This window comes from Podarcis bocagei, assembly GCF_964188305.1.
Source record: "Podarcis bocagei genome assembly, chromosome: 5".
NCBI lineage: Eukaryota > Metazoa > Chordata > Lepidosauria > Squamata > Lacertidae > Podarcis > Podarcis bocagei.
In genome coordinates this window covers 8,435,510-8,452,594 of record NC_138129.1, presented here as the reverse complement: position 1 = coordinate 8,452,594, position 17,085 = coordinate 8,435,510, and the positions used below count along the sequence as shown (strand labels likewise).

Sequence of the window (17,085 nt, the reverse complement as noted above, 5' to 3'; positions counted from 1 at the left end):
GCCCAAAAGTGAGACCTGAGAATCTGGTGTAACTTGTTCGCTGCAAGCCACAGTCATGGGTTCAGGCCTGCCAGCACATCCGCTGAGGGCAGTTGCAGCTGGAACTCACTTAATTACCGGCTCTGCTCATGCTCTGAGCGCCACTCAAATTAGCACTCATTTCCACAGTGTTGCACAGAATGTGTTTAAATTCACTTCTCTCTGGCATGGCGCCAGCTGTGTCATTTTCAAAGCAGAATTCGAGGGCAAACTCAAATTCTGCAAATTCTAAGAACCTTGGCCAGAAGAGACATAAACAGCATCTTAAGTGTTATCACACATCCCATCCGCTCTAATTTTTGTCAATGTGATGGTATTATACTACGTGCCCTAAACATAGTCTCCAGGTATGCGTACCTGTGCACAAATGGACAGCATCTCAAAAGAACTAGGAGCAGGGCCGTGGATGAAGTGTGCAGAATATTCTGTTATACAAATTCTAGATGCTTTTCGCTTGCGTGCTTTGGCTCCTGTCACACTGCATCATGGGCTTCGGAGTCCATCGGAGACTGTAAAGCCCATGATGCAGTGTGAGCGTACACACATTGGAACATATAAGATCTGAGCAATATGCATTCCCGCCCCCCCCACTGTGTACTTAGGTCACACTTCCAAGTGTCATGTGAGCTTTGCATTACGCAGAAGTTACATTGCGTTCAATGGGATTTACTCCCTAATAAGCTGATAGTGCCATCCTATAGGTGCCCACTCAGAAGCAATTGTGCCACAGGGGCTTTCTACGAGGGAAGTTTGCCTAAGCCAGGCTTCCTCAACCTTGGCCCTCCAGATGTTTTGAAACTACAGTTCCCATCACCCCTGACCACTGGTCCTGCTAGCTAGGGATCATGGGAGTTGTAGGCCAAAAACATCTGGAGGGCCAAGGTTGAGGAAGCCTGGCCTAAGCCAACAAAAATGAACCATGGTTCTACTGCCAATGGTCCATTTTTGTTGACTATGGCTTCTAACTACCCCCCGATATCAGGATAGATAAAAGAAAGAACTTCTTTACACGGGGCATAGTGGAATCTATGGAACTCACTGCCACAGGTCATCAACTTGGTTGGCTTTAAAAGAAGATTGGACAAATTCATGGAGAAGAGGGCAATTGGTCTATGCTCCTGCCTCCAGCTGAGAGGCAGCAACACCAGTTTCTGGAAACTACAGGAGGGGAGAGGGTTCTTATGGTCGAATCCTGCTTGCTTATTGGCCACTGTGAGGACAGGATACTGGACTAGATGGGCCAAAGGCACGATTCAGTAAGGCTCGTCTTATGTTCTCCCCCCCCCCGTTTTTAGTTTTTTTAAATTAAAGATTTTCTTGTTTTACAGAAGTATGTGTAATATCTCTCGTATTTTTTCCGTGTAACATTTGTACAAATCAGTTTCATTTGTTGAGACATTGGGGGGGGGAAGGGGTGGAGGGGGGAAGATGGGGGGGTCGGTTGGCGATGCTTCTGTTTCGCTTAATATATGTGGGGTTTTGCGTCAGCGTTCCTTGCGCAGGTTCTCTGCTCTTCGCTTGTGTTCCTTTGGTGGTGAGAGAGGTTGGGGTTGGCCTAGGGTGTGGCTGTTCATTTGTGGTTGGCTGTGGTGGTCTTTGTTTTCGTGTGTGAGTGGGGTGTGTGTGTGTGTTTTGGATCAGGTTAGCCATATTGATTTGTATGCTGTTGGTGGATTTTTGTCACTGTCCTTTTGGGCTGTGTATGTGATAAAGGGGAGACGGCGTCTTATGTTCTGATGTTCACCTATTAGAGAACACGATTTAATAGTGGGAGAGAGTTTTTGCAGACCTTGCCCATGCCTGTTGTGGGACGTCTGTTTATAATCTGAGGATTGGGTGTGCGCGCAAACCACCCAGCTACCTGAGCGTGCATTTCACAGCTTTGCTCTGTAAAACTGTAGCGGATCCTTTTAAGTTACAGGTAGGTAGCCGTGTTGGGCTGCCGTAGTTGAAACAAAATAAAAAAATTCCTTCCAGTAGCACCTTAGAGACCAACTAGGTTTGTCATTGGTATGAGCTTTCGTGTGTATGCGCACTTCTTCAGATAGAACTGAGCATGCACACAAAAGCTCATACCAATAACAAACTTAGGTGGTCTCTAAGGTGCTATTGGAAGGAATTTTTTAAATTTTAGATCCTTTTAAGGTGAAGACTGCGAGAAATTTGCTCGCAGCACACAGAGAGACACCACACACAGAAATCTATTTTTCTCCACATATAGTTTTATTTCCAATAATATAGAAATCCATAATTTTTAAAAAGCTTTTCTTGTCAATCACTTTCCCGCGGTCCAACTTTGGGTTTCTGGCTGAAGGAAACTGGAGGGTGGAATCAGAGAGGCGCTGCATTGCTAAGCTAAACAAATTACACCTACGGGTTTCTTGGTTTGAAACCTTGGCACAAGCAAAAAAAACCCATGCACGTGTTGCATCTAACAAATAATTATGTGCAGAGTAGTGAGATATCTCCACGGCTTGGGCCATCTCTCTCCTGGGAGGAAGGTACACCTGGTATTTTGCCTGGCACAATCCTATTCTTCCTGCTCCCTAGCAGGAAGTGATCGCATACTAGAAGCAGCAGTATCAGGGATGCAACAGGAAATGGACTGTGGATCTAAGATCACCCAGTTCCTCTTGACACCGTCCAGCCACTCAGAAGAAACTAGAATTTGTGGATAGGATCCACCTCCCTAGCACCCCCTGCTGGCAATGTCCTCAGAACTTAGCTGTCAACTTACAGATTTGAAAATAAGGGACCAGCAGCCTCGAAAATAAGGGATCAGCAGCCAAAATAAGGGATTTTCAGAGCACAGGGAGGTTCAACTTCTGAGCCCCTCTGAGCCAAAGGCAGAAAGCCCAGCCAGCAGCCAAACGAAGCCTCAAGAAGTGGTTCCCACAGCGCAGCAACCCAGCAAAGGGGATGCAGCAAGGAAAACTACCGTCACCTCTCCACTGGGAAGCGCTGAGCAAAGGCAAGTCCCCAGGCAACGCAGCCGATTTGATCGGCAGAAGGCATGCAAGCTCCACCCCCCCAGTCATTCTTAGACTCCTTATTGGGTGAGCAACGCAGCCAAGCAACACAGTTGGAGCCTCCCTCCTCCCTGGCCAGCAGGGAGGGAGGGAGAGGAGCTGCTTCCTTTGAAACCTGGGAAATTTAAGGGACATCATCAGTAAGGGACAGCAGCGGGACACGGCGCTGGGATAAGGGACTTTCCTGCCAAATAAGGGACGGTTGACAGCTATGCCTCAGAAATGCCAGAATTTGTGCCCATGTGCAATAATCGAGGAATACTTAACACAAGGGCTATTTTTCTTGGAAAAGAGGTGCCGGAACTCACCACAAACGCCTCCCTTGTTCCTCTCATAAGTCTCGAATTGTAGGGGAATGAACACAGTAGGAACATGTTAAGGTAACCGGGAAAGGACAAATCAGTAATCAATAAGCTTAATGCTTTTAGCACCACCGCTTGCAATCCCTTTTAGCTGAAGAGTCAAAGGCAACCTGTACCCAAGAATTACAATGAGCATCATAAACTAACACAGTGGATGGAGCATAGCACCATTTTTTAAAATAGCACCTCAAAATAGACAGAGCACCACAAGTCCAGGTCAAACCCTGGTTTTGTATTTCCAGGATAAGCTTCAGAGTAAACTCGCAGTTGCAATAAATACAGAGGAGACGTCACACTGGTTGGAGCTTCAGCAGCAAAGTGGCACAAGGGGTTGGTGTAAGTTTACCAGATTTTTTTCAGTGAATCCGGGGACACTTTTCAACTTCAATAAGAATGGCAGGATTTTGTCAGGGGACTGATTTGTAAATCCGGGGACTGTCCCTGGGAAACAGGGATGTCTGGTAACTTTAGGTTAGCGTGTATTGTAGCTAACCAGAAGGTTGGTGGTTTGAGCCCAGCCAGGGATGGCTGCGGGCAGGGGCTCTGCATTGCCTCTGGGCCACCTAGCAGGATGCAAATCCTGCCTCTTAGATAGCTTCCATGGCACAATGCCACAGTTATGGCTTCTCCCCAGCCAGCGCGGAGAGCAGGGGTCAGCAAACTTTTTCAGCAGGGGGCCGGTCCACTGTCCCTCAGACCTTGTGGGGGGCAGGACTATATTTTGAAAAAAAAGAAATGAATGAATTCCTATGCCCCACAAATAACCCAGAGATGCATTTTAACTAAAAGCACACATTCTACTCATGTAAAAACACCAGGCAGGCCTCACAAATAACCCAGAGATGCATTTTAAAAAACCCTATAACCTCCAAACTCCACAACATTCTACTCATGTAAAAACATGCTGATCATCTGCAGGCCAGGTTTAGGAGGTGATTGGGCCAGATCCGGCACCTGGGCCTTAGTTTGCCTACCCAGAGTATTGCTGAGATGGTGCCTAGAGAGCCCTAGCTCCCAGGCAGACCTGCAATGCCCAGGATTATTTCTGGAAAACCACGACAGCTTCATGGTTTAACTCTGTAGCTTCAGCATGGGTTTAGGATGTTGACCCAGGGAATCCCTACATTTGCGCATTGGCTGCAGGTGCTAAGAGAGAAGAAGGCAACTTGCTCATGTTCCTATAGGATGGGGAATGATGCAGCAGCCGGGGTAGGGGGAAATCGGTCCCTGCTTCGTGTGCTTTCGACTCAGGTTTCTTAATCACCACCCGTCTGCAGCAGGCCAGGGCAGGCTGAGGGCTCTTCCAGGCGACCAGTTTATTGAGCATTCATCCTGTCTTGTTTGCAGAGAGATTAGACCAAGCCTCTGTACACATTATGGGCTTAAATGCAGCTGCGTTGCTTCTTTATCTCAATTTGGATCAAAGGTGGTTGGGGGGGGAGTCTAGGGTTGCCATGTGTCCTCTTTTTCCAGGACACATCCTCTTTTTCAGGGGCAAAATTTCTGTCCGGGTAGATTTTTTAAAAAATTTGCGAAAATGTCTCTGGCTATACATTCTGGATGAGACATAGACATAACTGGTAGATGAAGATTTGCTTTCCTTTTCCCTTCTCCTTTCCCCCTCAGCAATATATCACAACGTCTATAGCCTACATAAACAGTGGTATCTCGGGTTAAGTACTTAATTCGTTCCGGAGGTCCGTTCTTAACCTGAAACTGTTCTTAACCTGAAGCACCACTTTAGCTAATGGGGCCTCCTGCTGCTGGAGCACGATTTCTGTTCTCATCCTAAAGCAAAGTTCTTAACCCAAGGTACTATTTCTGGGTTAGCAGAGTCTGTAACCTGAAGCGTATGTAACCTGAAGCGTATGTAACCTGAGGTACCACTGTAGTAGGGGTATTTAAAATGCGGGTCATCCTATCATCCTCTTTTTTTGCTCGTCAAAATATCTCAACCCTAAAGTCAGCAAAATAAGGAATGGTGGAAGGGGATTGCTTGCCAGCGTCATGTGCAACAGAGTGAACAGGACTGTGTCCACAGCTCAGATGTTGTGTGTTGGCACCCGTCTGTCTGATGTTGGCTATTTAATGTGCTTTCACTCCGGGGAGATGAGACAATGTTGGCTGCTTAATGCACATTTGCTCCAGTTTGCTTGTGGGGAGGTTAGATGGCGTCGTCGCAAAGCCAGCGTTATCCCTCACCTTCCGGTACATAGAATCATAGAACTGTAGAGTTGCAAGGGGCACCTCCAGGCAGGGCTGAGAGAGATTCCTACCGAAAAACTGGAGAGCCACTGCCAGTCAGCACAGATCTACAGGGACCAATGGTCTACGGCAGCTTCCTATGTTGTGCCAGAGCTCCCTATCACCTTTGATTACTCAACCTGAACTTGCCAGTTTGTGAATGAAACAGCAACAGTCTGGAAGCGCCCTGAGATGGTTTGGGCAGGTTACTGGGCACCTGGACGGAAACCAGATCTGCATCAAAGAACAGTCTGCGGAGGTGCTTTGCTAATGAGAATCCTGCTCACCACACCATTGGCAATGTGCTTTCCATGCGCCAGCCGACTAAAAGCCTCCCGGAAGTTTTGGGGCGGGTGGAAGTGTCTTTTGTCGAAAAGGGCAGAAGCAGCGGTTGGAATGTAGCCCAAGGAGAAGCAAATTCAGCGTCGGCTCAAGTATCCAAGCGGGTCTCCATTCGGCTGGGGCGTTTCTTTCAAAATTTCACCCGTAGCTTCGGAGCGATTGTTGAGAAGAAGGAGCCTAAGGGAGAGTTCAGCCCACCTCTTCCCGGCTATGCTTGTCAACATGGCTGGCTTTGCACCTGGCATGGCAGGGGGCCGTTTCTGACAGACGTGCCCCTTCTTGTTGGATTCCCCGGCCTGCTGTCGAAAGCTCTTCTCGGTTCATCAGTTGCTCAGCGATTCGGATTTCTCCCCCGCCACCAGCACCTGTGCTCAGCAAACGTTGGCTTTGCTCGGGCCCCAGGTGGGTCTTTGAAGACTGCTCTTTGTGACTGCACCTCTGCGAAAGATCGAATTGGGCAGGATGGCTTGCAAAAAAATGGGAAGGAGAGCTTCCCTGGGGTGACGGGATTTCTTCTAAAGCAGCGTTCACCATTCTTAGCCAAGTGCTTTAAAGAGAGGAAGCGATGCCCTAGGAGATTCCAGGAGGAAACTGCTCTGGACAGCGTAGAAGCCAAGAATAAGTCATTCCTTGATGAGGCAAGGGGAAGTATGGAGATGTGGGGAGTCTGTGGCTTATCAGTGCAGTGGGCGAGGGGTTCAGTGAAGCGCAGTAGTTCGGAGAGGCATGACCAGATTTCGACGAACCCTCGGTCGTAATGATGTTGACACTGAGGGTCTCAATTGAAGGAAAACGGGCTTTTCTTGGGGGGGAACAGCTAGTGCATCTTGACGACAGTTCGCAAAACAGCCTGAGGAGGACAAAACAGGGCAGAGGTGCATTAAAACTGAAGGCAGGGAGTTTTTTCAAGGTGGCACATTAAGTCCTGGTTGCGGAGCAAAGAGCTGGTTCCTTGCAGGCTGGGAAAACCTGCGTTTGCCGCTCTGCTGAAGCTGACAGCCAGAACCTTTGGCCCTGGCGAGACCCCAGGACACCTAAATATGATGCTGCAGTTAATTTGGGTGAGCTCCAAAATATTAGTAAAGGTAAAGGGACCCCTGACCATTAGGTTCAGTCGTGACCGACACTGGGGTTGTGGCGCTCATCTCGCTTTATTGGCCGAGGGAGCCGGCGTACAGCTTCCGGGTCATGTGGCCAGCATGACTAAGCCACTTCTGGCGAACCAGAGCAGCGCACGGAAACGCCATTTACCTTCCCGCCGCAGCAGTACCTATTCATCTACTTGCACTTTGACGTGCTTTCGAACTGCTAGGTTGGCAGGAGCAGGGACCGAGCAATGGGAGCTCACCCCATCACGGGGATTCGAACCGCCAACCTTCTGATCGGCAAGCCATAGGCTCAGTGGTTTAACCCACAGCGCCACCCATGTCCCTCCAAAATATTAAATCATGTTAATTAAACGTAATTGTATTTCAAGAAATACCAAGCCCATTGGCAGGGGTACATCTCACTGATCAACTGCGAAGAATTCTGCCTGGAGATTTTTGCTTGCAGCCCTGGAATTTTTTTTTTATTTCCCCCACATTCCCCATTTAAGAAAAGCTGAAAATTCAGAGGAAGGTGGCTGAGCCCGAGAAGCGTCCTACTGCACCAGACCAAATAGCTCAGTCAGTAGAGCATAAGGCTCTTAATCTCAGGGTTGTGGGTTCGAGCCCCAAGTTGGGCAAAAGATTCCTGCATTGCACGGGGTTAGACTAGATGACCCTCGGGGTCCCTTCTAACTCTACAGTTCTAGGATTCTATGAAATGCCTGTCTAGGCCATCATTCCTTCTCCAGTGGCCAGTCAGATGCCAGAACCCATAAGCAAGGCAGAAAGGGGTGACAAGCACACAAGAATACAGGTTTTCTACCGCAGAAGGTGCTCTTGAAACTCCAGCTGCCTTCAGCAACTGCCCCATAACACACACATAACACACACACACACACACTTTCAACATGGATTTTCTTCTCACATTAGCACCGTGCAGAGTGGGTCATCTTTTCCTCAAGGCGGCTCCACTCTTCTGCTGCCAGCCATATCTGGCTGTGGTGCTTCTTTGATGCTGTCTCAGTTGACTTTCCAAGCCGTTAACCTGAAAGCGGAGGAAACAAGAGGCCTCATTAATGGGTCAGCAACTGCATTCAAAGATGGGGATGCAATCCAGAGATTCTTGGTCTACGTTTGGGCACCAGCCTGGCTGCAGGAGTTGCTGGAAGGAGGCATGCAAGGCACCATCCAACTGCCTTAGGGATTTGTGTAGGGTTTACTCCGCAGCCTTTTCTCCAACCAAAAATCTCCCACCAGGTGGCGGAGGTTTAGGACCAGAATTTCCCTTCTCCTACTGTTATGTACTGAGTTGAATAGGATCCAAAAGGCACTCTCGGAGTCGAGAGTGGATTTCATGCTCTTTATTCAGCTCATAGTGGTGAGGAGGAATGGAAGTTCCCCCAGGTCTGCTTTATATACATTATTTACACAATGAGCCCCACGTGATTGGCTAATTCTGGGATTCTCCTGTAGGCCAATCAGATTGCGGATTCACTTCCACCTGGAGCTGGATTGGGTGGCTCCTGTGGACCAATCAGACTGCTGCATTCTGGACCCTATTGTTCTAGGACCAATCAGACTGCTGCATTCTGGACCCTATTGTTCTAGGACCAATCAGACTGCTGCCTTTTGGATCCTATTCAACTCAGTACATAATATGTATCACCCCTTCCCTAACACCCCATCAGTGGCGTAGCGTGGGGGTGCAGGGGGGGCCAGCTGCACCAGGCGCAACATCTGGGGGTTAGGGTTAGGGGGCACAAATCGACGGGTTAGGGGGCGCAAATCCACGGGTTAGGGGGCGCAAATTACTTGCCTTGCCCCGGGTGCTGACAACCCACGCTACGCCACTGCACCCCATACTCTCGAAGAAAAGAATGCACTTTAAATGTTTGGTGGGTACGCAGCCAAAGTCTACCTTTCTCTGAAGAGAGGAGATGGTTTTTTCCAGTTCGTTTACTAATGCCTCGAGGTCCTCCTCTGAGGGCGGGTTCTGAGAAGCTTCCTCCGGCCTGCAAGGAAAGGTAGAAAAAAGAGGCGGGGGGGTTCATTTGAGGGGCGTGTCCAGGTGACTGCTCTCTCCTGCTATGAGCAAGGCAAAGGGATGCTGACGTTGGGTAGGATGTGCAATCGGCCTTCTTCAAATTTTGAACCTCAACGGTCTTCTCTTCCCTTGCCTATTCCCCAACCTGCCGCCCATTGTCCCAGGAAGCACGATAAGGTATTGGTTGGGTCCAACATACAAGGTCCAAAATCCTTGAACACCTGCCTGCTTTGAAAATGCTTTCCAAACAACCAGGCACAGAGTTATCAGAGCAGGCACAAATTTGGCATTTTAGGCAGCAGCAAGAAAAAGGGATTTGGGGCATAATATTCAGATTTCAGATTGGGAAAGGTTATGGAGAACGGATTTGAAATTTGTGACATATTGTACGCTGAAAGAAAAGTTGTACTGCTGGTATTTAACTCCTAGTAAACTAGCAAAAAAGGGGGGGACGCGGGTGGCGCTGTGGTCTAAACCACTGAGCTTAGGACCTGCCGATCAGAAGGTCGGCGGTTCGAATCCCTGCGACGGGGTGAGGTCCGTTGCTCGGTCCCAGCTCCTGCCAACCTAGCAGTTCGAAAGCATGTCAAAGTGCAAGTAGATAAATAGGTACCGCTCCGGCGGGAAGGTAAACGGCGTTTCTGTGCGCTGCTCTGGTTTCACCAGAAGTGGCTTAGTCATGCTGGCCATATGACCCGGAAGCTGTACGCCGGCTCCCTCGGCCAGTAAAGCGAGATGAGCGCTGCAACCCCAGAGTCATCCGCGATTGGACCTAACGGTCAGGGGTCCCTTTACCTTTACCTTAAACTAGCAAAAATATATAAAGCAAGTACAAATACCTGCTGGAAATGTAAAGAAAAAAAAAGGTACCTTTTATCATATGTGGTGGTCATGTATGGTAATAAAGGCTTTCTGGGAAATGATATATAATGAACTGAAAAAAATGTTTCAAATAACTTTTGTAAAAACAACAACCAGAAGCCTTTCTGTTAGAAATTATAGGTACTGACATTCCAAAGGAACAGAAAAGACTCTTTATGTATGCAACAACAGCAGCACGGATGCTATTAGCCCAGAGATGGAAAGAAGAAAGAGTCCCCTATCAGAGAGGAATGGCAAACTAAACTGTTAGGCTATGCTGAAATGGCAAAACTGACCAGAAAACTCAGAGATCAGGAAGACAAAAAATTCAAGAAAGAATGGGGAAAGTTTATAATTTATTTAGGAGACCACTGTAAGCAGATGAAAACATTAGCAGGATTTTAATCTCACTTGTAATGTAACAAATACTATGGACAATATGGATAGACATAAAATATAGATTACGAAATAATATGCAGTTGAAAATGTTGACAACAGGAACCATGGAGAGAATTGGGGTGGGTGGGTGTGCTGAGATTCAGAGTAATCTCTCTACATGGATGTGTATTTGGTATGGCTATAAATTCATATTTCTAAAATCAAATAAAAATGATTTGTGAAGAAAAAGGGACCAGTCTGCAGCTTACCTTATATCCCCAGGCTTGGCCTTGGAAGGGTTTTCTTCTGGGTAGCTGAAGCCAGAAGATCTTTTGCTTCGGAACTGTTGAGAGAGGGCCCTAAACTGGCCCCGGGTCCTGCAATCTGGGGGGAAGAGGAAGGGGTGAGTTTGAGGCAGCAGGGTTTGAAAAGCTCAGAAACACTGGAAGAATGCTTATACAGTGGTATATCGGGTTACATACGCTTCTGGTTACAGACGCTTCAGGTTACAGACTCCGTTAACCCAGAAATAGTGCTTCAGGTTAAGCACTTTGCTTTAGGATAAGAACAGAAATCATGCTCTAGTGGCGCGGTGGCAGCAGGAGGCCCCATTAGCTAAAGTGGTGCTTCAGGTTAGGAACAGTTTCAGGTTAAGAACGGACCTCCGGAACGAATTAAGTACTTAACCCGAGGTACCACTGTATAACTCCAATTCCAAAACAAGACAGAGAGCCTGAGCAGCTAAAAAATTATCAACCCATCTCTCTGTTGAATGATGATTATAAACTTTTTGCAAATATACAGTCATACCTCAGGTTACAGACGCTTCAGGTTGCGTTTTTCAGGTTACAGACTGCCAAAACCTGGAAGTACCGGAACGGGTTACTTCCGGGTTTCGGCGGTTGAGTGTGCACAGAAGCGCTCAATCGCTTTGCGCATGAGCAGAAGCACCAAATCGCAACCCGCGCGTGCGCAGACGTGCCGCTGTGGGTTACGAACGTTGCAGGTTGTGAACGTGCATCCCCATGGATCACGTTCGCAACTCAAGCGTCCACTGTATTAGCAAATAGGTTGAAATTGGTATTAAAAGAGGTAATTCATTATGACCAGGTTGGGCTTTTGCCAAAAAAACCCTCATGGAATATGCAGAAATGGCGAAACTTACTGGAAGAAAAGGAAATCAAGATAACAAACTTTTTAAATAAAAGAATGGAAATGGTTTACTGAATATTTACAGATAAATTGTAAACAGATAAAAACACAAGCAGGATTATTGTAATAACCTGCAGTTTTGCAAGGGTATATATGCACAACAGATAATGAAATGAGCAAGTAAAAGGAATTTGGATATGCAGAAGTTTTTTTGTTTTTTTAAAAATATATACCGTATTTTTCGCCCTATAGGACGCACTTTTTCCCCTCCAAAAATGAAGGGGAAATGTGTGTGCGTCCTATGGGGCGAATGCAGGCTTTCGCTGAAGCCTGGAGAGCGAGAGGGGTCGGTGCGCACCACAAGCGGAGAGTTGCCTGCATGCCGAAGCCTGCGTGCGCTGAGATCAGCGCGTCCAGGCTTCGCGGACCTCTCCGCAAGCAGCGGGAGCCAGCGCTGGGCTCCCACGGCTTGCAGAGAGCTGCCTGTTTGGGGGCTGGGGTCGGGGGAAGCTGGGGGGAAAATAATTCCCCCCCCTTTATTTCACCCCCCCCAAAAAAACTAGGTGCACCTTATGGGACGGTGCGTCCTATAGGGCGAAAAATACGGTATATATTAAGGAACTGCAGAAAGAGGAGGAAGGAAGTCAAATTTTGAAATGTTAAATTGATTGTAAAATTAATGAAATGTATAAACTTGGAAAGTATAAACAAAAACTTTTTAAAAAACTAAAATAATGAAACACATGCCCATCCCCCAAATATTTATCATATTAGTGTTCCATGTTTAGCGGCTTCTGGGCAGAGGGAGGTGGAGGGTGAGGTTTTCAGGCTTCATTTCATCTTGAAAAGGAAGCCTTATTATTATTATTATTATTATTATTATTATTATTATTATTAAATTTGTCTACCACCATCTGTAATTCTCAGGGTGGTTCTCAGAATAAAATGCAATATAACACAAAATACATAATAAAAACAAGAACATAACACACCAATAACCTCGCTCACCCCACCTCCTCCCACAAACATACTTAAAAGGATCTAGGATGCAGGGTTGAAGAGGATTGTTTTCACCTGGCGCCTAAAGTTGTATAATGATTGCGCCTGAGGAGAGCATTCCACAAATGGGAGCCACTACAGAAAAGGCCCTGTTTTCGTGTTGCCACCCCGCTGACCTCTTTTGGAGGAGCCACACAAAGAAGGGCCTTAAATGATGATCGCAGGGTCTGGGCTGCTTCCTATGGGAAGACACACCTCTCTAATAATTTGCTTACAAAAATCCAGGTATGGCGGAAGTGTATGTTTGTGTGTACAGAAATAAGCCTTAAAAAAAAAAAAAATTTATTAACAAGCCAATCAAATCACATTATTTCCAAATCACATTAGTTCCAAATTATACAGCCAGATTTTTAAATTTTGTTGGGGGTACCCATACTTCAAGCTCCGAACGGGGGTCCAAGCATCACTTATATTGCTGCTTTAATTAGACAATTCTATCCTGTTTTGTCCAGATAGTCTCTTTATTCTTCATCTTCTTGTTGTTATCATATATTCCTTTCTTTGCGATCTCTGATAATCTTCACAAGCGGGTTGGAAACAAACATCCTCTGTGTGGGTTTTAGACTCTCCCAAAAATCATATCACAAAGGGACAGACGCCATTCCACACTTCCGTAAAGAATTTATCCTCGGTCTGTCCTTTAATTTTCCCAGGCTTGCCAAGTATATCACAAAGGGCTCTGCCAGGTTTAGATCATATTCCAATCATCATTCACATTCCAATGATCCTGATCCTCCGCCCCCCGTCTTTCTTAGACAAGCCTGTCTTAGCGAGACGCCATTTAAAACTGCGTCATAAAAACTTTCCTATGTTCTCCAATGTTTACCAGTCCTCTCTTTGATCAGTAATTCACTCCACACAGTTCTTGAATTCCTGCTTGTGATTAATAAAATGCAACGATCTTCTTTCTGGGGTGGAGGGTTATTAATACTCACATAAGGCAAATAAAAGAATTTTTTTTTCCTCCACCCCCCTTCCGTTTCACTCCAAACATACCAGTCTCTTAATGGTGATTTATCACTTGATTTATTTGTCCCATCCGTCGCTCCGGTCACAGAGATCCATTAATCAGCAGTCTTATCTCCCGAACTTCGCTTGATGTATGTGCTTTAGCTTCTTTCCAATTATATGGTTCCAATTATATTTTCGAGCTAAAGCGAACCTGGGCGCTGATTGGAGACAGTGTCAGGACTTCACCAAGGGCTTGTGCCAAGTGACCGGGCACCCCCTTCTTTCAAATTCAGGGGTGCATTATGGACACCGCTGGCAAGGCAGTCCCCCCCCATCTCCATATATTTAAGGATTATATAAGATCATATTGTACCAACCACGCCATATTAGCAGAACTTGAGTGTCTTATAAACACAACAAATACCGTTTGTGGAGTAGATGGGAACAATATTAAAGAATATTTCCCCTATGAGGGAAAAACAACAACAGTATAAACAGTACAATGCGAATGATTGGAAGACTCATTTTTTCAGAAGTCTTTTTTATTTAAGTGTTTATGTAAGTATTAATTAGGAAGAATAAGTTTTTTTATGAACATAAATCTGCTTTTTCTTCTTTCTTTTTCCTGTATTTTCTTATTTTTTCTTAATTGTTTTTTCTTAAATTTTCTTTTTGTAGTATGAGATTGTCAATTCTTTGTATATGTGTGTAATTTAAATTAATACAGAAATACTGTAAAATTATTGAATGTTAAAGGGATGTTGGATTGAAAATAAGTGGCATTGGTAAAAAGATTAATAAGAATATGTAAATATGGATTGATAATGGTGGAAAATACATATTTATAATAGGTTAAGATGTTGAGCAAGGATAAATGATAGAGGGTAAGGACTTGCTGAATTTAATATCTGAACTGGAATACAAAAAGGGAGGTGTGAGGAGGTCAGGAAACTAGTAAATGAAGTACAAGATATGAAAATATTTGTGTGTGTTTTTTCCTTCTTCTTTTTTGTTAATTGTTCTCTATTTTGTATTTTGTATTTTTTATGTGTTTTGTTTTTGTACCTTTGTAGTTCTTTTCTTCTTCTATTAGTCTTTGTTCTTATTTTTTTATGTTTAAACTTTGAAACTTTTTACTGTCTTTAAAACTTCAATAAATATTACTTTAAAAATAAATAAATTAATTAATACAACTATTTAAAAAACAAAACAAAAACAAAACCCACAGTTCCCCCTCCTGTCCTCATCACATTACCTTCACAGCAGTCCTGCCAGAGGCGCAGATCCATTTCCGGGATCTCATCGCAGCTGACCATGCCCTGTGGGTAGGCTGCGACCCGGAAAACATCCTTCTGCAGCTGCCTGATGTGGTCGCTGTTGTCGCAGATGATGCGGGCGAGAGACACCTGCCTTATCTGCGTGAGCTGGGCAGGGCTGAGCACACCTGGGTTCTCATACCAAAACCTGATGGGGGAAATTGCACACAAGAGCATCAGCGATGGACCTGTAAACAGCAAGCAAGGGATGCGGGGACAAGGTGGGGAGCCTTTGGTCTTCAGGAAGAAGAAGCGTTTGGATTTGATATCCTGCTTTATCACTACCCTAAGGAGTCTCAAAATGGCTAACAATCTCCTTTCCCTTCCTCCCCCACAACAAACACTCTGTGAAGTGAGTGAGGCTTCAAAGAAGTGTGACTTCTTTGTGGAAGTCGTTAAAATTGAAGTTGTTGTATAAAGGATTGTTATTTTGACTGGAGTGTAATTGGAATTAATAAGATTTTGGAACTCAGAAATAAAGTAAATCATCAAACAATCAATACTAGCACGCAGGGTGCCACCTAAATTGCATAATTTGGCATCTGAATGATTGGTATTAATGATTGTATTATGATCTGGCACCGGTGTTATGTGGTCCTGGCGGCCGCTCCCAGTCACCAGTCTAGCTGCCACATTCTGGATTAATTGCAGTTTCCGGGTCACCTTCAAAGGTAGCCCCATGTAAAGCGCACTGCAGTAGTCCAAGCGGGAGATAACCAGAGCATGCACCACTCTGGAGAGACACTCTGCGGGCAGGTAGGCTCCCAGCCTGTGTACCAGATGGAGCTGGTAGATAGCTGCCCTGGACACAGAATTAACCTGCACCTCCATGGACAGCTGTGAGTCCAGAATGATTCCTAGGAGTTGGAAGGGACACGGAAGACCATCTTGTCCAACCCCCTGTAACGCAGGAATATGCAGCTGCCCCATATGGGGAATTGAACCTACAACCTTGGCATTATCAGCACCTTGCTCGAACCAACCAAGCTATCCAGCTGATTTGTGCTGGTGGACTGGTTGCCATTCCCATCCTGAGCCCTGGCGACCGAGGGCTGTGACTGTGTGCTGCTCTCCGCTGGCAGGGAACAGCTGTTGTAGGAGTAGATCACGTCTGCAACCTCACCCAACCCCAAAAGGCAAGCCCTCAAGGATCCAACGGGGAGACGTCAAAACCCTCAGGATTCTCCAAATCAAAAGAACAACTCCCTCAGATGGAATGGCAAATGGACTTGACTTGGCTTACCTGTCTCCATCTCGGAGTCTTCGAAACTGAGTCGCTAATAAGCACATGAGTGTTGGCCCCACTCTGGTGCCCGGGACAAGGTCCTCCACCATCAGCGCAGGAAACAAGTCGATGTTCTTTGTAATTCCATATAAACTGCAGAGGGAGAGGGGAAAGAGATCAGCTGGAGGAGCAAACGTTTGCCTGGTGTGTGTGTGAGAGAGAGAATGTTGTGGCCCTGCAGATTTTGCTGAACCCCATCTCCCATCAGCTGGGACGCGGGTAGCGCTGTGGGTTAAACCACAGAGCCTAGGACTTGCCTATCAGAAGGTCAGCGGTTTGATTCCCTGCGACCGGGTGAGCTCCCATTGCTCGGTCCCTGCTCCTGCCAACCTAGCAGTTCGAAAGCACGTCAAAGTGCAAGTAGATAAATAGGTACCACTCTGGCGGGAAGGTAAACGGCGTTTCCGTGTGCTGCTCTGGTTCGCCAGAAGCAGCTTAGTCATGCTGGCCACATGACCCGGAAGCTGTACACCGGCTCCCTTGGCCAATAAAGCGAGATGAGCACCACAACCCCAGAGTAGGTCACTACTGAACCTAATGGTCAGGGGTCCCTTTACCCTTTACCTAACTCCCATCAGCCCCTAACTACCACGGCCCATGTCTGGAATGATGGGAGTTGTAGTTCAATAGCATTTGGAGGGTCACAGTCCCTTCCCCATACTGACCTAGGAGGGTATCTGCAGTGTGGCTTAAAAAGACCTGAGGGGAGATCGTAATTCTGTGAAGGGCCAGGGTGCCTCTGGTGGAGAATCTGAAGTACCCATACCAAACTGCAGTTCCCAGGATTCTTTGAGAGAAGCCATGACAGGTCAGGGCCAACAGAGGCATTACAGACATGGCAGATCTGTGTTAAGATCTTTCGGCCTTATTGTTGTGGTTGCTGCTGCTGCTGCTTTGAAACCAGTGTGTGGGGATCCATGTTTGATCAGAGGGAC

At 46.4% G+C, this 17,085-nt stretch overlaps 1 protein-coding gene across 3 annotated transcripts in view; it reads right to left on the bottom strand.

Annotated features, from left to right (window-relative positions):
- Positions 1-5,451: 5,451 nt before the first annotated feature.
- LOC308587972 (peroxidasin homolog) overlaps positions 5,452-17,085 on the bottom strand; it is a 64,954-nt gene continuing 53,320 nt past the window's right edge. For all 3 annotated transcript variants that reach the window (XM_081195998.1, XM_081195999.1, XM_081196000.1), the window contains 6 exons: positions 16,109-16,243; positions 14,805-15,013; positions 10,657-10,771; positions 9,023-9,116; positions 8,030-8,149; positions 5,452-6,866 (listed from right to left, as the gene is read on the bottom strand). In XM_081195998.1, the coding sequence (XP_081052124.1) occupies positions 8,051-8,149; positions 9,023-9,116; positions 10,657-10,771; positions 14,805-15,013; positions 16,109-16,243 (652 nt within the window). In that variant the 3' untranslated portion in view covers positions 5,452-6,866; positions 8,030-8,050. The remainder of the gene's footprint in view (positions 6,867-8,029; positions 8,150-9,022; positions 9,117-10,656; positions 10,772-14,804; positions 15,014-16,108; positions 16,244-17,085) is intronic.